Source organism: Bubalus bubalis, chromosome 18, assembly GCF_019923935.1.
Source record: "Bubalus bubalis isolate 160015118507 breed Murrah chromosome 18, NDDB_SH_1, whole genome shotgun sequence".
Taxonomy (NCBI): Eukaryota; Metazoa; Chordata; class Mammalia; order Artiodactyla; family Bovidae; genus Bubalus; species Bubalus bubalis.
Window position 1 is genome coordinate 7858902 of NC_059174.1, and position 23773 is coordinate 7882674.

At 57.8% G+C, this 23773-nt stretch overlaps 1 protein-coding gene across 3 annotated transcripts in view; it reads left to right on the forward strand.

Moving 5' to 3' along the window:
- LOC102397008 (c-Maf inducing protein) overlaps positions 1-23773 on the forward strand; it is a 211854-nt gene that overhangs the window by 130008 nt on the left and 58073 nt on the right. For 2 of the 3 annotated variants that reach the window (XM_006044476.4, XM_025268445.3), the window contains exons 2-3: positions 2155-2280; positions 9923-9973. In XM_006044476.4, coding sequence (XP_006044538.1) covers positions 2155-2280; positions 9923-9973 — 177 coding nt within the window. The remainder of the gene's footprint in view (positions 1-2154; positions 2281-9922; positions 9974-23773) is intronic. The other variant, XM_044932148.2, reaches the window with a different exon arrangement.

Here is a 23773-nt window from a genome sequence, read left to right on the forward strand (position 1 = left end):
GCCGGAGAGAAGGGCCGGGTGAACTTGGCTCCCCACCCCCGCCGCGGTCTCTTGGCTCATCTGGACCCGAGGAGGAGGCTCCAGGCTGTTCCTGCTTCCGCCCTCTCGGTCCACGCAGCAGTCCAGTGATGCTGGAGAGCGCCCCACAGCCCTGCCCCTCCCGCCCGTGGGCACCCATTCCTGGAGCCCCGCCGGGCCTGCCCGTGCCTCCAGGTGCGGCCTGGCCCGCCTCTCCACGGCCTTTCTCACCCGCCCTGCCTCACTCCTCCCCGAGCGAGCGCCCTCAGCTTGTGGCCACCCCCGGCCCTTTGTGCCAAGCTGCACTTTGCCGCCCTCGTTCCTCGGTGCCCTATGGCCGGTCCTGGTTTTCCGTGCCGCGCTCACCACTCTGCAGTCGCTGGGTGTTTGTGTCTGTCTGTCTGTTGTCTCTCTGCCCCGCTGGGCTTCCGTCTTGTTCACTGCTAGATCCCACGGCAGCCAGCACGCGGCCTGGAAGGTAACAGGTGCTCAGTTAAGTGACTGACTGTGTGAGTGAACGAATGAATTGATCGATCAGTCCTTCTGACTGCCTGAGCATGGGAGCTGATCGTATCAGGGAAATTTGAGGCAGCTTAGGCCTTCAACCCTTTTCTGCTCCTCAGCCACCACCACCACCGTATCTCAGCTTTGGCAGATAGAAATTGAAAATAAACAACGTGGTGGGCAGAAACCATCACAGTATTCTAAAGCAATTGTACTGCAATTAAAAAATAAATTTAATTTAGAAAAAAAAGAAAGCCTCATGGAGGTCCTCAGTCCTTAGGGGAAAATTCGCTTGCTGGGCCCCAGATTTTACATTGCTTTGTCAGAGCTTACTGATCAGGTCAGAGATCCCTGAGCCAGCAGCCAAGCGGCCCTGGGCCAGTCAGGTGACCTCCTGAGTCTCGTTTTCCTCATCCGTGCAGGGGGGATGGCCCGGCACCTGCTCTGGGCACGGTCATAAGAGTCAAAGGCGGTAGCTCCTGCCGCACGCTCGGGGCGTCTTGGCCTGTGTCAGATTGCGGGGGGTGTTAGCTGTCCCCCTTCCCAGCTGGGCCACGCTCGCCTGCGACGCTGCTGAAGTGGGGCTTCCCGGGCCCTGAGTGCCAAGGACATGGCCTCTGGGTGCCTGGCACCTCCTCTCCGTGACAGAGGAGCTCACTCAGCCATGAGCGACTGAATTTCCTTCACCCCACCCTCACCCCGGCACTGACTGGTGATAACCCTCACCAGTCGCCCCCTTTCAACACAAGTCACTGGGTCCTTGTCGTGCACCGGACCCTGGAGACAGAGTGGGGACCGAGACAGCCATGGCCTGACCTCATGAAGCCACGGCCTGGGGGAGGCAGACGGCAGACAGACAGCCCGCATAGGTCACAGGGATTGAGACGGATGTAGTGAGCATGCGGGACCCGGGGAGGGGGCGGCCCTGTGGGTTTCGGGGTCTGGAGAGTGGAAGAGGAGATGGCAGGGTGGGGTGGGGGTGACCCCGCCTTTCGGGGACACAGGGCAGGCCGAGTGCTGTCCGCAGGCCCGTGTCGGGGTGCATGGAGAGGGAGAGGGAGGTGGGGTGGGGCTAGAGCGGGTGCGAGGCCAGACGCGGGGGGCCTGTGGGTGGAGTTAGTGGTTGGGTCACCGGGAACCCCTGGCAGATGCGAGCAGGGGCATGGAGGGGTCGAGTTTGCTGACTCGGGACGCGGCCCTGAGTGCCAAGCGGGGAGCATGTGTCTGCAGGGGGAGACAGGAGGGGAGTCCAGAGGGCAGGGGGCTGTGACCACTTCCTGGGCAGGGGAGGGTGGTGGCTGGGACACGGTGATGGGTGGAGCGGTTCCGGCTCTGGCCACACTGGGTCCTGCAGATGCCTGGAGGAGCAGTGGCCAGGCGTCACCCCCAAGGTGCCGCCGGTCTAGTCCTGACTCCGCACCTCCCGAAACACGTGGGTGGGTGTCCGCCCCGGCCCCTCCCCTCCAGCTGAGCGCTGCCAGCCAGGAAAGACAACTTCTTTGGCCTCCAGAGTTGCCAGGTGTCTGTACCAGCTCCGCGTGCTCGTTGCTAAACCGAGAATGTTTTCTGAGGCAGTGATTGTGCCTGATCCCATAACCAATGTATGTCTTTTCTTTTTTTCTTTTGCTGCAGCCAACTGGGTACATGGAAAACTCAGTCTCCTACAGCGCAATTGAAGACGTTCAGCTGCTGTCCTGGGAGAACGCCCCGAAGTACTGTTTACAGCTCACAATTCCTGGGGGAACTGTCCTGCTGCAGGTAGGACATGTAAACAGGAACGAGCACTTTCTGCTCCGTCCCCGCTCAGCGCCCTCTTCCTCCCCTAGGAGACGGCCAGCTATCAAGAGGAAAGACTGTTTGACTTGGAGTGGTTTTTTTTCCCTCCAAGTACAAGAAAGGTGTAAATCGGGGCTCACTGGGGGAGCGGTGGAGGGAGTGTGCACAGGCTGGGCTCCTGCTGAGCGCCCGTCCCCGCCGAGGAGCTTCCCACGCTGTGTTTTTGTTTCTCCTAACAAAACCAAACCGTTGGTTTTCCTGTCTCCCATTTTACAGATAAGGAAACCGAGGCACACAGACACAGGCTTTAAAAGGCTATAAAAAGCAAGTACGCGACAGATGTACTACCTTCTGTTGTACTGTGAGTGAGGAGATTTCTCACTCTTCGTTTATCTTGGTCTGTTGAGGCCCTGATGGAAGTAGGAGCCCTCTCCTTGGGAAAGAGTGCAGGTTTTGTGTGTACTGATCAGGGACTGTTGGTTGGAAATGATGCAGACGTTGTTCAAATGATTTGAAGCAGGAAGAGAATTTGATGCTGTGGCTGCGTTACGTAACTGGGCAGTCTGGGAGTGGACTTCAGGCGCAGCTGGACCCAGGAGTCAAACGCGATCGTGAATGTCTAATCTCTCCATCTCCTGGCTTTGCTTCTGTGTGCTGGCTTCGCTGTCAGACAGAGGCTCCCCGTGTGATGGGAAAGACGGATGTCTGGCAGCCTCAGGCTGCATTCTTGGAGTCTGTAATCCTTAAAAAATGTGAGCGCCCACTTTCCTTTCAGTATCTTCCTATCAAGTCTCCTGGAAGGTCCTGATTGGCTGGGCTGTGATCTGATTCACCCCGGGGGGCCACGCCCACCTTCAGCACAGGCAGTCCTGTGGAAGGTCCTGATTGGCTGGGCTGTGATCTGATTCACCCCGGGGGCCACGCCCACCTTCAGCACAGGCATCCCTGTACTCTGACAGCCCTGCCAGGACCTCGTGGGTGGGGAGAGGGAGGCGGGTCCGCCAAGGAAGGGACTGAGGCAGAGCTCATGGCACAGCCGCTGCAGCCCATGCACGTGGCACATGCTGTCTTTTTTGGGGTCCCCGCCCCCTGTGACTCAGGGGGGTGTTCTCAGCCCCCTCCTGTCGGCTTTCAATGGCCTACCGTCGTCGCTCTCCTTTGGGCTTCCAGCGGGGACTCAAGTCAGGACTGCTCGTCCAGAGGGAATGGACTGTCACCTCCGAGAGGAAGGTCTCCCTTAGCCTCTCTTTCAGGAACATTTTCTTTCTAACTCTGTCTCTCCTGGGAGACACTGCTCTGAGCCCAGAGAGATGATCCCTAAAACTTGTTTCCCCAAAAGTGGCCACCGGATTATTCAACGATGCTGGAGCTGAGAGGCACACAGTTTGGCCTCTGAGGAATGTCGAGCACCGGAAGCTGAGTAACTGCTCATGGTCCTTCAGGAAGACTCCGGCTTTACCGTCATCCCGCAGAGAACACTGCCTGTCTGTTTTCTTCCTAAATCTCTCACACCCTGCAGGTTTTCTCCTAGCCGCCCTCTCATTTTCCCTCCTCACCTCTAGCCAGCAGCGCTTTCCTTTCTGTCCTTCCTGACCCTCTGTGATAGTTGCACCTTCTGTGAAGGGAGTGGTCAGCTCTGGCCCCCTTGGGCCGGTGGGGAGCAGTGGCGGGTACTTGGGGCGAGGGGGGCAGTACTAGGAGTCCATAGAAAGCGGAGAAGAGGGGGCTGAGAAGATCCCCTTGGAATCACAGAGCCCCTAGCCTGCTGTCCCCTGTGCAGGCAGTGGGTGAGGAGGTGAGTCAGGCCCCCGGGGAGACAGAGCCACAGAGAAACCCCCCAGAGGTAGCAGCTGAAATAGAGGCCTGTCCCCCAGGGTTGGGGGACTCGCTGTCACCCTGGAGGTCCCAGGGAAGGCTCCCCATGGGTGGTGATACTGGGTGTTGAGGGGTGCGTAGGACTGTGCCGGGATGGGACACGCACTGTGGGCAGAGGGAAGAGGGGGTGCGAAGCCTGGGAGTGTCGGGGCAGGGGTTCCCTGCCGTGGACAGGAGGGGGCGGCAGTGCAGGCCCTAAACACGCACCCAGAGTTGTGGGGTTGCAGGCAGCCAGGCCGCACAGGTCATGTCAGCCGAGGGAGGGAGCCACAGCCGCCAAGAGCTCCTGGGGTGGGGGACAGTCGAGGGACCAGTCTGCTGGTCGAGCGGACGGCGCATCCGTGAGCCCCCCAGGCAGGTGGGCCCAAGGGAAGCCTTGTAATTGCCCTGCCCCCGGCAGGGGCATTTTCCAGTGTTCTGGGGCTGGAGCGGGCAGCGTCCCCCGAGGAGGGACCCGCAGACAGAGGGGCAGGGAGCTTGGAGGATGCGGGGTGCCGGGCATCGCCCAAATATCCCTTTGATCCTGCGGGGGCCTCCCGTCAGCACTGCCCGGGCCGGGCTGACCAGGGCGTGTGAGCCAAGGCGGCGGCCAGGTGGGTACAGCCCCGCCGTCCCCGGGGTCCCTCCCAGCTTGCTTCCCCTGTGTCGTCCCCTCCTCCTTGCCCTCCTGTGGTTCACGGGCAGCAAGAGGCCGCCCGGTTGTCTAAGTGGGCTCGAGGCACCATGGGGCTGGGCTGCAGGCCTATGTGGTGACGGGGCAGCCCATGAGGTGGCGGGCAGGGTGCCCCGCACAGGCTCTCCTGCTGGTCAGCGGGATCCCCTGCCTGGGGGCTTGTCCAGAGTCACAGGACGGCCCAGAGCAGGGGTGTGACGGCAGTCCCTGTGCCCTGGCGGAGGTGAGGGGTGGGGCCGGGCGCGGCAGCAAGGGGCGCTGGGGATCAAGACCACGCCACACCCGGGTGCCGCCCCGAGCCGTGCTTCTCCCACAGCGGCCGCCAGACGCACAGCGTCATCTGCGCTTAAGTCCAAGTCACTGAATCAAGAGGGCGGCTCTCCTGTCCACCAGCTGCCCTGGGTGCTCAGCACGCCCGGGTGCCAGGGGCGCTTGGTGGTGCTGGTGGCTCAGTTCTGCAAATGGCTCCCATCCGCACACCAGGGCTGAGACCCCGGGACGTGCATCCTGACCTCTGCTGCCCCCGCGGGAACAGCCTCAGTGCAGGCGGCCTGTGGGCCCCCAGCACCCCTGCCTCCCTACAGAGGAGTCCGTCCTGCGGCGTGTCTCTGTGGCGGGGCGGGGTCTGGGGGTCCCTGCCCGCCTCCTCTGCAGGCTCTCTGTCTCTCTGGTACTTCTCTTCCCTCCCCTCCCCTGTGTCTCTCTGTCCCCTGATGCCCCTCACTCTCTGCTTCCCCCCCGGGGTCTTTCTCCAGGCCTCTCCCTCCCACCCCCCGGCCCCTTCTCTCTGTGCGTCCTGACCTAAGTCTCTCTTCCGCTTTCCGTTTGTTTTCCCTCTCTGCTCCCAACTCCTCATTCTTACGTAGCTGTTTTGTGAGAATTTGAGCCGGTGCCTCACTCAGACCCCCTGGGAACTGACCTGAGTTCAGGGAAAGTTCAGGAATGCTCTCAGGGGACTTCCCTGGTGGTCCAGTGGCTAAGACTCCAGGCCCCCTAGGCAGGGGTACCGGCTTCCATCCCTGGTCAGAGAGCTAGATGCTACATGCCATGGACTGAAAACCCCGCATGCTAAAACTAAAAACAACAACAACAACAAAAAAGATCCTGCCTGCTGCAACTAAGGCCTGGCGCAGCCAAATAAATAAATAAATGAATATTAAAAAACAAAGGACAAGTGCTCTCAGGCAGATGGTCCTCCTCCCCTGCTCAGAGACACCGAGCAACACGCCAGCGGGTCAAGTCAGCAGACAAAGGCGCCAGCCCTCCAGCCTGGGTCCGACCGGCGTGTTTATGGATGCTTTGTGTGTTTCAGCGTGAGCTCCCTAATGGCACGTTATTAGAGTCCCTGGGTGCAGAAAGGACCTATTTATCTTCTTTCTTCTCCTAATGCCCTGTCTGCTGGCATTTCATCCTAAGGAGTAACTCCACGAGCCCATGAACGGTGCCAGGCGGCAGGTGGGGGTGGTGCTCCTTGCAGGCCCGTGGAGTCATGGAGCAGAGATGAAGACCCGGATCATCTCCCAGGGATCTCTGCCTCCCCAGTGGCTGTCCAGTCACTGATGAGACGTGAACAGAGCCCATTGCTCGGACAACAAGGGTTCAGGCGAGACCAGGAGCAAAGGGACCCTTCCCACCCTACCCTGCTTTCTCGAGAGTGCTGCTGCTTTCTGGAACAGTTTCCGAGACCGGCTCATCTCAGTGACATTCCTGAAAGCCCCCGGGGAGGCCAGGCCACTGTTTACCCCAAACGCTGGCAGCCGGGGCAGGACAGGGCGGGTGCCCTCCTTACTGGAAGCCGGAGAGAGAGACCTTTTCCGGCTGCACAGCACGTGCTGTTTTTTCCCCTAAGAAGTGGGGCGGGGAGGGTGAACCTGGGAACGGTCACCCACCGTGCACCCTTGGCTGTTTTTCTCACCTCTCCAGACAATACAACAATGAGAGGGAACTTGGCAACTTTCGAAGAGGAAATTAGGCAGAATTTGCCTGGAACGAGGCCCTTGCAGGATTCGAAAGATTTATCGCCAGGAGAGGCTGGCGCCCGCCAGAGCCTGCTTCCAGGGCCTCTTTCCCAGGCCAGGCCCCGGCTCCGCTGACCGACCCTCAGGACGCGGAGATGTGCCCTGGGTCCCCGCGGTGGGGCTGGGGGCCGTGGCCTCCCTGTCTCGAGCATCGAGACGGGAGTTGCGCCTGCGAGGGTGTCACACAAGTCGCTCCCCTCTCTCAAGTGAACTTCTGGCCCACCCTTTTGTTTGCGGGGTGGGGGCCTCGCCCTGACCGGAGCCTCTCCCTTCATCAGCGTGGCGCCTTCGGGTTCCCCAGCCTGGTTCCCAGGGGCCCAGTGGTACAGAGAGCAGGTGGTAGGGTCACACCTACTGCCAAAAGGCAGATTTCCTTGACTGTGGTGGTTAACACAGCACAGGTTTGAGAATTCCCTGCTAATGCAGGGATTAAGACTTGGCACTTTCCCTGCTCTGGGCCCGTGTTTGATTCATGGTCAGGGAACTAAGATTCTACCCAAAAAAAAAAAAAAAACAACAGCACAGATTTGTATCCTGACCATTCTGGAGATCTGAATCCAACATGTGTCCCTCTGAGCTAAACTCCCAAGTGTGGGCAGGGCTGGTTCATCTGAAGCCCTAGGGAGGAATCCATCTGCAGCTTCTTGAGGCTGCCTGCATCCCTGGGCTCATGGCCTCGTCATTCCGACCTCTGTTTCCGTCTCTGACACTCATCTGATCCTGTCTTCCTCTTATATAGACACTCGTAACTACACAGACTCACCCAGAGGGGCCAGAGTAATCTCCCCACATCAAGGTCCTTAACTTGATCTGCAAAGTCCCTTTGCACCAAGGTAACACATTCCACCCAGTCCATCCTAAAGGAAATCCGTCCTGAATATTCATTGGAAGGACAGATGTTGAAGCTGAAACTCCAATACTTTGGCCACCTGATGTGAAGAACTGACTCATTTGAAAAGACCCTGATGCTGGGAAAGATTGAAGGCAGGAGAAGGGGACGACAGAGGATGAGGCGGTTGGATGGCATCACCGACTTGATGGACGTGAGTTTGAGTAAACTCCAGGAGTTGGTGATGGACAGGGAAGCCTGGCGTACTGCAGTCCATGGGATCACAACTGAGCGACTGAACTGAACTGAACACATTCCTGGGGGTTAGGACATGGACAGTCTTTGGAGGCCCCTCATTCGACCTGCCACACCTCCCCTGTCCCTGATCACTTCGGTGTGTTGAAAAGCAGAGGAATTGGCCAAGGGGCATCAGTGTGGACATCCGCGCACACCACAATCAGGGCTGTTCGTCCAGGGGAGCCTGCTGTTACTCATTTGTTAGCACCGTGCTGGCCGAGGCCACTCCGCCCTGATCCCTGCTGCTGGCACGTGCGGGGCATCTTGCTTAGTGGGCATCTTCCGTGGGCATCTTCCGTGGCTTCATTGTTTGGGGTCTTGCCCCACTCTTCCCGAGTGTGGGCTGTGTTCAGTCACCCTAACATCCACGAGCTGTCCTGAGACCACAGCTTGGTCAGCACCAGCAGATGACCCCCATGGGCCCTCCGAGGGGGCTGCTGGGCCCCGTGGCAGACTCTCCCACGGCCTGCCCCCGCCCTGGTCAGGTGTTGCAGGCTTTGGGTCCTCAGGGGGCTTGAACCCAGGGCTTCTGGAGACTCAGCTACTGCAGAGGTTCCTGCGTCCCACGGAGGGAGTCCCCCAGCCTACTCCCCTACTCAGAGCAGAAGCACAGACTCACATTGCCTCCAGGTGCTTGTGTGGAGCCACTTGGGGTTTCAAATGCGTCTCTGAGCTTGCCCGCGGAAGCCCGATTCCCAGCTCCACGGGCCACTGAACTGGTTCATTTCCCTAAACTGACCTGGACAAGCAGCTGGGGTTTCATCTGTGGTTTGCTGGGGATCAGAGGAGCTCATTTGTAAGAGCTGAATCTCCTTGAATGAAAGTGACCCCAGGATGCACGTGCTGGGTGCATGTGTGTGTGCATGTGTGTGTGGCTCAGGGAAAGAAGGCAGGCATTCCTGCCTGGAGAGAGGTGCTGGCCTTTGTCAGAGTCCCTTGCCCATCAGGGTCGGCCACTCGGAACAGCGGGCTGGGGCTCAGGCAGGGGAGGGGCGCTACGTTTCTGCCTTGGGCGTGGCCAGCAGCAGATTTGAGATGCTGTCATACTGTGGTTTCACTGTGAGTCAGACCGCTGGGTCCAGGCCCTGGCCCCCCACCCCTGCTGCCTGTGAGCCCCTGGGGGATGAGTTCAAGCTCTCGAGCCTCAGTTTTCTCATCCGCACCATGGCCGGCAGTGCCTGCTCCCCAGGGTTGACTTAAGGACGGGATGAGCTCTTCCAGGAGTAGGGCCTAACGTCCAGCACCCGGCAGACCCGCCGTGAATACTGCCCTTGTCATCAGCAGACGTGCTGGAATCGGGGGTGAGAGCCGTCCGACCCCAAGTGGCCTGGAGGCTCGCAGCTGGCGTGGTGTCGGTCACGGAAGGCCGAGCTCCCCGAACGGGGATGTGTAACATCTACTAGCTCTGCCTGAGGCCAAGGCTGCCTGGTCTCCACCGTGGCTGTCTGCAGTTGGCAGGGGGTGCAGTGGTTAAACCCACAGGCTTGGAAGACAGGCTGCGGGTTTAAATGCGGCCAGTTGACGTGAGCGTTCAGGGTCTCAGTTTTTCCCTTTGTGAAACAGAGCGTTGCCCACCTCAGAGGACACGTTACACGGATGGCAAATGCCTGGCGCCCGGAGCATCCAGGCACCCATCCCCATCACCCCCTCACCCCGTGCCTCTTCCCCACTCATCCCGGCCCCTTCTCTGATCCTGCAGAAGCTGACATAATGTGTGCAGCTGAAGCTCCTGCAGCCACCAGCGTCTGACCAACAGAATAAGCGCTAGGCTAGAGCAGTGTCTTATTTCAGACGAGTCCACCAGGTGACCGCTTCCGGTTTGGTTTTACACACGAGGGGTTCAGCCTGGTGCAGGACCTCATGCTGGCCTGTAAAATGCTCTGAGATGCTGCCGGCCAGTGACTGACCCCCACTGTCCTCTTCTCGTTGCAGGCTGCCAACAGCTACCTGCGAGACCAGTGGTTTCATTCTCTGCAGTGGAAGGTGAGTCCTGGCTCGTTGCTCATTCGAGGGGCCACTCTGTCACCCAGAGGCTGGAGAGCAGGGGTCTTTTCACCTCCCGGGTGCTTTGCCCTGTTGTCCGAAAGCCCTTACCTCCCTCTTGGATGGTTGATACTTTGCCCCCTTGCGATGCCAAAGCTGTGTCTCTGCCCAATTGGCCCCTGACTTTGCCTGGGAACCTCGTGGCGTGCCAGCTTTCAGAAGGTTCGTAGACCCACTTGCTCTCAGAACAGGAGCTCACCTGAGCGGCTCTGGGGGGCAGGACTTGAGGGATTCCAGGTGATGAGTTGAAAGTAAGTTTTGAATTTGGCAGCAGAGGAAAATTTATCAGAGATGCAGAAGTCCAGCTGTATTTCCACAGGCTTCCCTTCCTTTCTGCTCTCTGGTTCTTTGGCTTGATTTTTGGGTTCTAGCTCCACATGAGATGGTCCCCAGCTCTCTAGCACAAGTGGTGAATTAGTCCCCAGCTGCTCGTGTTCAAGACCCGGGGCCAGATCTGTGCGAAGTGTCCCCCCCGCCCCGGAGAGTCCACATTCTGCTCTGTGGCTCAGGACCCTCACTCCCTGCCCCCGTCCCCCACCTCCTGACCTTTTAGCTTAGAACAAGCACGGCAGGCCTTGCAGAACCAGCAGGCTGTGGCTAGGGTGAGTGGTGTGTGTCCCGACCCAGCACCTTTACAGTAAGCTGGAGCGCGGTGGGGCTGAGCGGCTGGACCTGGGCGGGGTTTGAGGCCGTGTGTCGTGTGAGGAGGACCAGGGGACACTTAGCATTCTTGTCACGCCTTTGGAGGGGCTCTCGTCACAGCTAGGCAGAGGACAGAAACCCAGCCCTGGAAACTGACGTTCCAGGTGCCCTAGACGGCCCCCCCATCCCACCTCCCGCCCCCCACAGCGGCAGGGCCTCTCGCTTGTGTCCGGGTGGCTGTCTCTGAGGCTGAGCCTGGGTCTCCAAGCTGGGGCTGCACAGGGAAGGGACTGGCGTGTACCGAGCGCCTGCTGCCTCGTGCCTCTTTGACCCTTGTCAGAATGCTCGTTATCATTGCTCCCATTTTCTCCGTGGGGAAGGCAAGGCCAGACCCGAGCCCAGCTCCCACAGCTGGTACAAGCCTGGGGCTGGGTTCAGACCCAGGCCTCGCCCGTTCCTGGGGCTTCCTGAACGCAGGCAGAAGGCCCTGGGAGGCACCCGTGTGTGGAGCCGGCAGGTGCTGCTCAGACCGTGATTTCTGCAGGGACATCCTTTCTGAGGCCTGATCTCTGCAGCCGGGTGTCCCGGGACAGGCGGGGCCTACATCAGGACCTGCCGGCGGGCCCTGGGAGGTGAACACCAGACCAGTCATGGGAGAGAGGAATACAGGCGGCGTGATGTGACCCCTGCGAAGAGAGGCCGCCCCGCTGCCGTGGACAGCGGCAGCTGCCTGCCCAGAGCTCCCCTCTTCTGTCCCTCCTCTCGTGCGTGTTCTCCTCGTGAGTCCTCAGCGAGTGAGCACCTTGCTTTCTCTTAGCGTAGGAAAGAGACCTACTGCCCACCCAACAGGTTGGGGAAATGTCTCTTTGAACAGGTGGCCAAGGTCAGTGTCAAGGAAGAGGTGGTCTTGAGTGGATTCCACTCTGCTTGCCGCCTTGCCCTGGTCCGCATTGTCTTCAGCCGCTTTCCGGAATCTCTGGGAACTCCTGAAAGGCAGTGCTTGTGACATGTGTGAATTCTACGCAGCTACAAGCGATGGCTAAGATGGTAGACATGGAAAGTAGAGCTTCGGGAGACTGTGATAGCCCGAGGATGATTTAAAGGTGACAGGCTCGAAATGTATGGATTCAGGCGCATGTGGGGTTCAGACAGTTGATTGAGCAAGTACTGAAATGGGGAGCCCTGGGCTTCTAGCAGTTCTCATCAAGACCTGGATGTCTGCTCCATTTAGGTGGTGGTTGGTTTGTTGATGGTTGTTAAATCAGTTAAATTTTATTTATTATTTTTCCATAGCATCGTTTTATTTGTTTGCTGGGTCCTTCTTGGTTATCCCTCTTAAATATAGCAGTGTGTACACATCCATCCCAAAAACACAAAAGCAAGCACACTCTGGTCAGGGTGTCAAGGAATCAACAAATGCCCACTAGGGAGTGGCCCTTTTGCCCGGTGATGGATGGTGACCTGTGTTCTCACTGTTTAAGCACTTTTTGTTGTAGGCTTAGGATTGTGACTTCACTTTCCCCGGTGGCTTAGATGGTAAAGAATCCGCCTGCAATTTAGGAGACCTGGGTTTGATCCCCGGGTTGGGAAGATCCCCTGGAGGAGGGCATGGCAGCCCACTCCAGCATTCTTGCCCGGAGAACCCCATGGACAGAGGAGCCTGGTGGGCTGCAGTCCACGGGGTCGCAGAGAGTCGGACACGACTGAGTGCAGCACAGATGCGATGCTGGTAGTTGTTCCCTTTCGACACCCCCGCCCCCCCGTAGTTTAGGTACGCTGCCGCCAGGTGGCAGTGGTATCTCAGTGGCAGCAGCCTGATGTCATTCCCATGACTGCCACTCATTGTTGATGAGATTAACGGAGGCACTCTCCCCTTCCTTGTAAAATGGCAAAGAAACATAAGGTGTTTTTGAGGGACTCCTGGCTGATGAAATGAGCCAGGAGACCCGGGGTTTGAATCCAGGCTCTGTAGTCGATCCATCCTATGGTTTGCATAGATTCCAGCAAGAGTTCATTCCGTCAGATGCAGTTGCTGAGTATCTGCCATGCACAGGGTATGTCTCGGCGCTTTCCTGTTCCTTGTCATTCAGCACATGTGAGGGCTCAGAGAGGTCCAGCGACTTGTGCATGGTCTCACAGCAATTTCAGTATGGATACAGGGGCCGCCGCGCCCCCTGCCTGATCCACCTGCGCCCGATCCCGCGCCAGCCTCTCAGCCCGGCTTGGGTTGTGTCCTGGTTCTCCTGCCTGATACTGCCACTCTGTCCTCCGTATGTACCTCTGACTGTTTGGGATTTTTCTTTTTCTTTCCTTTGCTTTTCTCTACCTTTAACTTAAAATCAATAGAACATCAAAATTAAGGACATTCAAAATCCCACAACCTCAGGTTGAGTTTTTAAATTCTCTAAGCGTTGTATTTATCGTTTTTCCCTTACACCCCACGCATGCGCGCGTTGTGGCTGCAGGACAACATAGGGAAATTCTTCTGCCAGTAAAGACGCTGCCTCTTACCTGCTGTGTCCCGTAGCTTTATGGAGTCTTCACGCAGTGGTACTGGGACCCTCCCCGGGCGCTCTCCACAGGTGTGCCACTGCCTGCAAGGGGGCCAGAATCAGTGTTTGGGGCTTAAATATACCTGGTTATTCCAGTGGTATGTAGAAAATGTAGTTCAGTCTACTCAACAGAATCTTGTTTTCTAGAATTTAACCTCAATGGGATCAGGACGGATTGGGATGCAAGTGTCTTAAAAGGCTCCTTAGGGGAACCGTAATGAAAAAAAAAAAAAAGCTTGAGAACCACGTCTCTAGAATCGACCTCTAGGTGCGCTGTGGAACAGGCAGAGTCTGAGAATAACACCCGTGTGACGTCCTCGCCTCTCTCCGTCCTGGGGATCCTGCTGCTCTTCTGGCCTCAGCGCTGATCTCCAGCGCACCCCAACCGTCCCAGCCCACTGAGAGCGTTTCCTCCGAGGGGCACTGGGCTTTGAGCGTCGTCTCGGCTTACCAAATGGCCCGCTGTCATTGACGTTTGCAAGTGCGGGTCTCCGAGCCACTTGTCCAAGATCCCAAAGCCCCCAGAAGGGGACAGGGGGCGACCCTCAAGGTCCCCGGCTCTGGGCCCCCTTCCCTGCCCTCTCCAGTCTTCAGGCAGCTCTGCTCTTCCTCTTGGCCTCCCGCCCTGGGGCAGGCGGGTCAGGGAGTTTCGGGGGGCCCCGGGGCTCAGAGGAGGAGGACAGGAGCAAACAGGAGCGGGCTGGGGTGGCAGCCAGCCCCCCAGGGTGTGCCTGAGCCGAGCAGTGTCCTTGGGGCTCCCTGGGGAGCCCGGCCCTACCCTGCTGGGTTTGGGGGTTTGGCCCCTGAGGCCAATCCCCGGGGGTGTGGAAGCATAAACAGTTATCCTGGGTTAATGAGGCCTCATTTCTGTTTCGGATGAACTTGGAAGCCCTGTCCTGTGGACACAGGCCTGTCCCTGCGCATCAGGCTGTGAGGGGCCAGGCCGGGTCTGTGTGATAGAGCCAGGGTGTGCTTCAAGTGGGAGGGTCCGGGGTGTGTTTACAAAGCTGGGAGGAGACTGGCCCGTCCCTGGGTTCGAGGCGAGAGGCCCGCTGCTCGAGCTGTGCGGGACAGGCCCGTCTGGTGCACCAGGCCCTGGACCTGAGGACCTGGCTCGGGGGAGACATGCCCTGAGCTGCCCTGAAGGAGGCCCGAGAAGCGCGGTATGCCTGCTTCGTGCAGCCGGCATTTCTGGTGCCTCCGGCTCTGAAAAATACCTTCTTGCTTCCTAAGAGGGGTTCCTGGGCCATTGCCCAGAAGTCTTGAAAACCAAGGTGATTTTCCCCCTGGGGAAAGCTGGGGAAATCCCAGTCCAGACCCCCATCCTCCCCGGCCGGCTGCCCACCCTCTGCATCCCTGAGCAGAGTTTCCCCAGCCCCTGAGGCGGCCACCACTGCTTGGTCACCCCTGTCCAGGGCCTGTCTCTTTGCTGGACAGAGTAGGTGTGTCGAGAAGAAGGTGGGGTCTGTGCCTGTGCGTGCATGTGTGCTGCGGGGAGACCGTGTTTTGAGTACATTGGGTGTGGGCTGTGTTTACTGGGGCCTCAGTTTTCTCATGGGGAGATCACTAAGTAGTGCCTCGCTCACAGGTCAGTGTGAAGATGGGCTGCCCTGCCAGGGCTGTGGGAGCCTCACCACACACGCCCTGGTCAGAGCAGCCAGTGGGTACTCACCAGCCCTCACAGGGCCCCCCCATGGAGTGTCTGTAAGATCGGGGTGGGGGGTGCAGTCTGTCCTCGGAGGGCACTGCCTATCTGGGAGTGCCCCTGTCAGTATTCCTGCTAGAGTGGTTCTGCATGGTCCCAGCCCCCCGTCTCATGGAAGAAGGGGTGCAGGGGACGAAGGCCATTGCCAAGGACAGCTGTTCTTCATGGTGTTACGATCCAGCTTCCACACCAGGCCCTGGGCTGAGCCCCCGTGAGGGCCCCCAGTGGGTAGGTGAGGAACTGGGGTTGCCAGATGTGGGGCTGAGAGCCTGGGTTCTTGCTCCCACCAGGCACCCTCTTGGGAAGGCTGGCCTGTCACCCCTGTTCCCATGCAAGGAGAGAGGCCCGGCACGTGGCAGGGTCCCCAGGAACCAGGTCAGAGGGACAGAAGGCCCCGAGCTCATGCCCTCCCCAATGGGGGCCTGGGAGGAAGGGTAAGACCCTCACCCCCGACTCTGACCTTCCTCCTGGGTAGTGGGGAGCCACTTCCAGTCCCAGCGCCCGGCCCTTAGATGCCGTGCTGTGCCCACTGCAGACCCCGGAGTGTGCATTCTTGACACGCGTGCCAAGGCTGAGTCCAGCCCCTCCACCCTGCCCAGGGCACTCCTCCTGTGCCCAGCCAGTGCCAGCACCTTGCTCGGCGCCCTGGGGGATCCCCACAGCCCCGAGAAGGGGCCTCAGCCTCCCGTTTCCCTGTCTCCCAGATGCAGAGACCGAGTCTGAGAGGCTAAGACGCTGGCTCGAGGGCCCGCAGCTCTTTGTGGCAGAGCTGGGGCTCATTTGAATCCAGCACCTGGGAGTGTAGCCACGGGAGCGGGGCTCCTACTGCACACGTGTGTGCACACAGATGCACACACGCACTGGCAGCACCCCCCACACCTGCGGGCTTCGCTCTGCAGCGTCCCGTCGCGTGTCTGCCCTCACGCCTCGTGTGAGGGTCGCGGCGTCCTGTGTCCAGAGGCGTTTCCTGAGAGCTTTACATTTTTCTCTGAGTCTCACAGCCGTCACCGAGAGGATTACGTGAATTAACCTCTGACGGCAATCCCCGGCTTCTCACGGGAGAGCTGATTTTCTGGGACATGGCAGACCCCCTGGGCTTGGGCCCAGGAGGTCACGCTCAGGACCGGCTGCTTACACACCTCCCCAGACACGCGGTGTCACCCAGGTCCCCAGACTTGAGCTCGCAGCTGTCACCTGCCCATGCCTTGCCCCTGGCCCCGGGCCCTGCGCCACGGGCTCCGGGGTGACTCACACTGGGCTCGATGTGTCTGGAGAGAAGGCGGTGACCCATGCTCCCTTCCTGCCATTTCCACGCGGCCTACCCCCCTGCCCCGCCGCCTGCTCCCCTCTTTAGTCGTGGTGAAAGCACCCTTATGGCCACAGCAAGGCCAGTGACCGCCCTGCTCCCTGGTCTCACCCCCCAATGCCCTTCCAGGCTCTGTCTCCCTTTGCACAGCCTCTTGGCAGCCGTGGCCAGGTCCTTAGATGTGTCAGCGTGTCCGTCACACCTGTGAGGAGCTCGTGCACAGCTGACCACAGGACCTGCTGTTGGGCATTTGGTCAGTGCCCATTCTCCTCAATTGCAGACAGTGAAGTCATGACCGTCCGCTGTAGCCAGGCTTTCACTTCTTTAGAACTCCTCTTTCAGGACAGATTTCCAGAATAGTGGGTGCTAGACAGAGAGTAGGGATGTATTTTCTTTGGTGACTCTTTCCACGTGTTGCTAATTCGCCCCCAAGAGAAACATTTCTAGCCCCAGACTGCCCAGGTTCCAGCCCTGGCTCCCCGCCCCATGGGCCGTGGGACCCCTGGACTGGCTACTTTCCTCCATGGACCTCTTTTTTTCCTCCTGAATAAAGTGGGGGTCACATTAAGACCAAGCCTCTTAGGTCACTGTGAGAGTCACATGGGTTAATAGCAGGAAAGAACTTAGAAATGGCACCTACCATGTGAATAAGCACAGGATCAGGGTTAATTATTTTTTTAGTGATCAAGGTCTATTTTCCTTTGTGTCAATAGTTTCCAGAAGACGGGGCTCTGGAAGAAAAGGCACGTGCGAACGGCAGGCGTGCCACCCGCCCCCAGGGAGCCCCTGGCAGGCCTCGCTACTCAGTCACTGCACTCAGTCCCCCCGGGGCAGACCCCTTCTCCACACAGCCCCTGTGGGTCACGCGGAGTTAACAGAGGGAGCAAAAGCTCCCCCGACCCCTGCCTCAGTGACCTCCCAGACCTGTGGAGACTGGTGCGACTGGGAATCCACGTCCAGTCCCGTCGGCTCCGGCCCGTGTCTCTTTGAGGCGTGTTCTCGGGAGCCTTTGCCGAGCTGCCTGAGGGGTCTTGAGTGTCAGCCCTCCTTCCCCTGAGCGGGAAGGTGAAGCCAGGGCGGGGAGCAGGTCGGGAATGGCCAGGAGTGGCCTCTTCGGTCCTTTCACAGGCCCAGCCACAGGTCGGCTTCCTCCAGGTCCGAGAGGCAGGAATTCCGTCCAGATTAGCTTCTGGCACTTGGTCAAAGAGGGCTTTGTGACTTCCTAAGAGGGATCAGAGGGATTCCACAGAGAACCGTGAAAGGGGGGCTCCCCCGCCGTGAGGCAGGGGGCCCATCACCGTCCAAGACTCCAGGGCATGCCCAGCGGGAGGTGCCCCAGTGGCAGAGCCGACCCCGGGGAGCGGAGGCCCTTCCCGAGGCGAGTCCAGCCAGGCCCCTCTGCACCTGCGCTCATCACAACCCGCGGGAGGCCATGGTCTCCAGCGCCTCGCAGCCGCAGCTCCTGGCCCCTGGTGGGCCATCAGGGGCCCTGAAAGTAATAACATGGGAAGCTTCAGGGATTAAAACTACCAAGTGGCAGAGGGCGGCGCGCCCTGGGGAGGAGAGCTCACACTCCTGTGGGCTCTCCTCACGGTAGCTGGAGAGAACAGTTACTAGGTGCCTCCTAGTGTCCGGGGCTGTGCCGGGGGCTCTGGTGGACGATCTCTGCCAGTCTTCTCAAAGGCAGGTTCGTTTGGAAGGGGGAGCGGAGAGGGCCAAGGAGCTCGTCCACAGCCAGAACCAGGCGGAGCTGAGATTTGAACCCTGGGTGGTTGGTGGGTCTCCAACCCGCTTCATTTGGCAGAAGGGGGCACCACCTTGGGCATGGAGAGGGTGGGTGGCCTAGTCCCCTGTCTGAGCCCACAGAGGCAGGGAAGCCCCAGTGAGCATCAGGCCCTTCCTCAACCAGAGGTCTCTGTGTTTGAAGCAGACTCTTCACTGAAGGGATAGCGTACATGTAGAAAAGTACACAGATCAAACGATACTACTGGCTAAAAATGCCACAGATGCCTGTAGAATTGATCTTGTAGCTGCCCAGATCGATACAGAGAATGTGACTGCCTCCCTGGAGGCCCCCTCCCCACAGAGTTCCCCCGGCTCCTGTGCACCCCACCGCCCACCAGTGGACCCACTCTCCTCCCTTCCCGCAGCATGGATTTGTCTGCCATGGACCTGAACTTCAGGTAAATGGAGTCACACAGCCTAAACTTCTTCGGCTCAAAGTTACGTTTTTAAGATTTATCTGTGCAACATATAATATCCTGCGTAGTAGTGATTTGCTTCACTCGATAGTGTTCTGTTAAATGAATAGACTATTAATTTGTTCATTCTGTTACAGACAGAGATTTCCAGGTTGGGGCTATTACAAACAGAACCGTTACAAACATGTCTCTGAGTGAACATACGTTTACATCCTTCTGAGGTCAGGCCGTTGGGTAGGCAGAGGGTCCCTTTTGGTGGACGCTTCCCCAACAGTTATCCAAAGGGATCCAAACCAGTTTATACACCTGACAACAGAATACAGGAGTACTGAGGTGGGATGTTTAAAATTGCATTTATTAAGGTTTCCTCTGAATAGTAAAAAGGACAGAGAAAACTGGGGGAAAAAAATGTGCCACTGTCCATAGACCTCTGTAAACGCTTTTAAGTTTAAAAAAAAAAAATGGAGCTGTAACTCAGACATAACAAAATGCACAAATCTGTCGGGTCGCGTGGGTTTTGACTGCTGTCCTCACTTGAGTCTCCAGCGCCCGGGTTCCCGTCAGCCCGGACAGCTGCCTCCTGCCATCTTCCCCTTCAGTCTGTTGCTGCCCAAATACCTGCTGATGGCAGCTAAGACCCGTGACAGCTACACGTGTGCTCGGTCCTTGGGGAAATTCTGAAAGGGTGAAATGCACAGTCTCTCCTCCCTCAAGTTCCTTTTCCCAGAGGCAGTCCTGTTAGTTTTGTGGAGCCCTTCAGAAGGTTGTCATCAAAGTTCCTTTTAAAGCCCCACACGGATTTCATTACCCACGCTGGGCGTTCCTTGCTCCCTCCGCATTCTGTCACATCCCGTGGTTGATCTCACACACAAGCTTGTACAGCGCGCTAGGGTCTACCTACTTCATTGCTTTTTAAGGTTTTGTAGTAGCTCGTTCAGACAAGGGTCAAGCCCGGTGGGACCTAAATCTTTGAGTGAAACCCCGTTGTTCAGACGGGAAGTTGAGTGTCTGAGAGAAAGGACAGGCGATGCGGGTGCCCATCGTCCATGGACCAGGGACAGCGAGGGGTACCTAGTATAGCCTCACCCCTGCAGAGCCCTCTGACCATCGCACTCGAAAGGTCAAGAGTGTAGAGCCCCGGGGGGCCCGGAGGAAGCACGTGCTTGAGCCCCAGGGCAGGAAGCAGGGGATTGGGGTTTGCACCACATCCCTGGGACCCCAAGCCTGTTCCCACCCTGTGCTGCACCAGCTCTGGGCTCGGGGACATCAGACACCCCACAACGCCCGCATGACAGCCTTCCACCGGCCTCAGAAGGGGCGAGTGACAGCCGGCTCGCCACACAGCCAGGAAAGAAGTGCATTTGTGGGTTGCTTCTCTCTCCCAGACGAGGAGGGGGCCCCGGGGCTCAGCTTGTCATCCCACGCACGCTTTGACGGGGCTGATGACTCACCCCACCACACAAGGAAGCCTTCCACGTAAACGCTTTGCGGGTGAATTTGTTTTCTGCCGTTTAAGGCAGAATTTTTTTCTCTCCGTTTCTCTTTCTTCAAATAAGTCCATAAAACGTAAATGGGAGGCTGTCTCTTGACCAGGAAGACCTTCTGTTCTACAGGAGTCTGTCTTGGGGGGTGGGCAGTGAGCCCCCCAAGTTGCGGAGGCTGGCAGCTCTTGGCAGGGTTGGGGGGGGTGCTGCCATTCTGGGTTTGCCTCCGAGGCTCCTGCCTGCTTGTTCACTCAGAGACGAAGCCAAACAGAGCCTCCAAAAGGAGCAGGCCTGTCCCTGCAGAGGGACTAGGTCCTTACCTCACCCGGGGATCAGAAAATATCCCGGGAGCAGCCTGCTCTCTGGATGGAATGGGGTTTGGGAGGGAGGCTGATTGATCCTGAGACAAGGGCAGAGGCGCCACGGCCCTGGTGGCTGTCATCTGCACCTGCTCCCCTGGTGCCCTCTTAGACCCCAAGGGTGGTTTTGCAGAAAACTCTGAAATGGACAGAGAGCCCCTGTCCAGGGTCCTAAAGCCACCCAGATGGAGCCTGCTGACCTTGGTGGCTGGAGGCCACAGTGGCTTGTGTCCAGGTGGGAGCTGGAGAGGTGGCAGGGACCAGGCGGGTGCATGGATAGGAGCCTTTGGCAGAATGGATGCCATTCTGAGGTCATCCTTTGGCTGACCTCTTAGCTGGAACAGATGTCCAGGAGCCCATGGAACCCGAAAAGCACACCCAGGAGGTCCGGGACCAACTCGATTCTGAGGGAAGGTGGTGGGCTGCTGCAGAACCTTGGCGACTGTCGGCTCTCAGAGCCTCTGTCAGCGTCTGCGATAAACTTTCCGTCTAGAACAGTTTTTATTTCCTTCCAGGCCTCTCCACCACAGTGGACCCACCATGTCTCACTGGTTCTCAAAGTGGGGCTCCCAGACCAGCAGCCTGTATGTGATCTGGAAACTTACTAGCAATGCACACCCCTGTCTCAGGAACTGGAAGGTGGGGGAGGAGAGTGTAGCAAGGTGTGTTTTCCAGGTGATTCTGGTACACACCGCAGTCAGAGAGCCCCTGCAGTATCTCGAAGAAAGGGAGAAAGCGCAGCAAACAACGCGCTGCGTGCCCACTGTTTTCCAGCCACTTCATCTGCTGCCCTGTTGAGACGGTACAGTGTCCCTGGGAGACAGGATTCAGTTCAGTTCGGTGGCTCAGTCGTGTCCAACTCTTTGTGACCCCATGGCTGCAGCACACCAGGCTTCCCTGTCCATCGCCAACTCTTGGAGCTTGCTTAAACTCATGTCTGTTGAGTCGGTGATGCCATCCAACCATTTCATCCTCTGTCGTCCCCTTCTCCTCCCGCCTTCAATCTTTCCCAGCATCAGGGTCTTTTCCAATGAGTCAGTTCTTCCCATCAGGGGGCCAAAGTATTGGAGCTTCAGCTTCAACATCAGTCCTTCCAATGAATATTCAGGACTGATTTCCTTTAGGATTGACTTTGAATCTCCTTGCAGTCCAAGGGACTCTCAAGAGTCTTCTCCAACACCATAGTTCAAAAGCATCAAGTCTTCAGCATTCAACCTTCTTTATAGTCCAACTCGCACATCCATACATGACTACTGGAAAAACCATAGCTTTGACTAGACAGACCTTTGTCGGCAAAGTAATGTCTCTGCTTTTTAATATGCTGTCTAGGTTGGTCATAGATTTTCTCCCAAGGAACAAGCGTCTTTTAATTTCATGTCCCCATTTTGCAGACCAGAAAACTGACTCTCAGAGTAAAGAACTTTCCCCCGTACCTCAGGCAGAACTCAGCCCCCGGCCTGAGGCTTCTCTTTGTCCCTCTCAGCTCAAGACCATTGAGATCAGGCGTGACAGCTTTGGGTTGCCTCTGCTGGCGTCTCCTCTACCACGTGGGCCACTCGGGTTTCACGGCCGTGAAAGCCCTCCAGGCCCCACCCTGGATCTTCCGTGACCTTGCCCCGGGCCTGCCTAGTGACTGGTGGCACTTGCTCCCCACGAGACCCCCTTCTCAGAAACGCAGGGCACCCTCCCCCTTGGATTCAAGCGCACCTTCATTACCTGCCTGGACACGAACATTGATGATCCACTGCAGGTGAATTAATTGGGGAGCTGGGTCCTTTTCCAGGGCACTCATAAATTAAGGCCCTTGGCAGCAGGAGCCATGGCTCCAGCCCAAGAGGAGGCAGCCTGGCGAGGCCTCGAGGCTCCCCACACGAGGCCCAGCGGATCGGATGCCTTTGAAGTCCTGTGAGCCCCAGATAAAGTTCTGAGTCAAATAAACAGTGGAGGCCCCTGTCGAGATGCTACCGCCTGAAGCCGAGCCCGGGAACTCCTTATTTGGGATAGAAAGTTCCCTTTCTCAAGCCCAAGGCAAACAGCCCCGTGCTGTCCTCTGCCTTTCAGGGGAGCGAAACTTGCTCTGGATGTCTCTCCCACCCGGCAGAAGAAGAGCAGACTCGGTACTGTATTTGCATTTTTTAATTTATTTGTTGAGTCTACCGGGGGTGATTCCTCAAAGACAGCCTTTCCTGTTAGTGACGAACACACCCTGAGTTGAGTTGATAGTTATGGGGAAGCAGGACACATCTCTGGGTATGCGAGAGCCTGGAGGCGGGGTGGGCTTTGATCCCAGGGACCGTGGAAGACCCTGTTGGACCGAGGGGGCCCCCTTGGGGGCAGGCAGTGGTCCCTGGAGAACAGCTCCGTGACTCAGAGTACCTGGAAAGGGTCTGGCTGTCTGGTCAGGGGACCGCCCTGCCGGGGTCCCTGATGCTTGGCAGTCATAGCACCCGATGACCACTGCCCAAAAAAGCCACGCAGAGGAGTTGCTCAGAGCTCTGGCTGAGGTCAGGAGAGAAGACTTCCGTTTGCTTGATTTTCATTTTCTAAATGTACATTCTGCCTTTGCCTGGTGACATTTGAGGTGGCTTACGACAACACTCAGCATGGGAAGATCTAATCGATGTGGGGCCACTTCCACCCACGGGGTGTGGATGCAGAGACCCATGTACATCGTGATGCCCTTTGTGTAAAACAAAAGGAGGAACTGAACAATGAAGGCTGGGAGCAAAACCCAGCTCTCTGTACATTTGCATCTGTTTGCGTGTGGCCAGGGAGGATGGTTGGAACTGATACCCCTGGGGGTTGACAGACTGGCCCACCGCCTGTTTGTTTGTTTTAAATAAGAGATTCAGGGGGACCCAGCCACCCCACCCCCACCCCTGGTCATGCTACAACAGCAGAGCGTGGCCAGAAAAGCCTGCAATATTTATCACCTGGCCCCTTCCCAGAAAACGTTCGCCAGCCACATGTCATGGTTTTGGCACGGGTGCTGGGGTAGGGTGCAGTGGGGGGCAGAGGCGAGGTAAAAACAAGCCAGCCTGTATGATGTGGGCTGGATTCATGTACCCTTTTAAGGGGGGTAGGATGTGCATTCAGGGAATCTGTGGAACGATGGACACCGCTCACGACTGTGCCGGCGGTGAGCACTCCGTGAGGCTTCGTGCTCTGTAGCAGTCCCCTCCCAAACACCGCTCTGTCCGATTCTGGTTTTCCGGTCAGCATCTTTATCATTTTAAAAACAAGGTGATCGACTGGAACAGTGAAAAATCAAGGAGAACACGATCTCAGATACTTTCCAGCTTCTTCTAAGAATGTGGGGTTCTGCCCAATTTTAAGGATTCTGTGAACAGGGACACCACCACCTCCGTGATCCCAGTTTCTGAAATCTTTGGGGGTGTTTCTCTTCACTGCTTTGAGGTTAAATGTACAGCACAGCTCTGGCTTCCTGAAGCAGTTTGAAACGTTTCATGAAGCCAAAGCTCTTCCTTGGT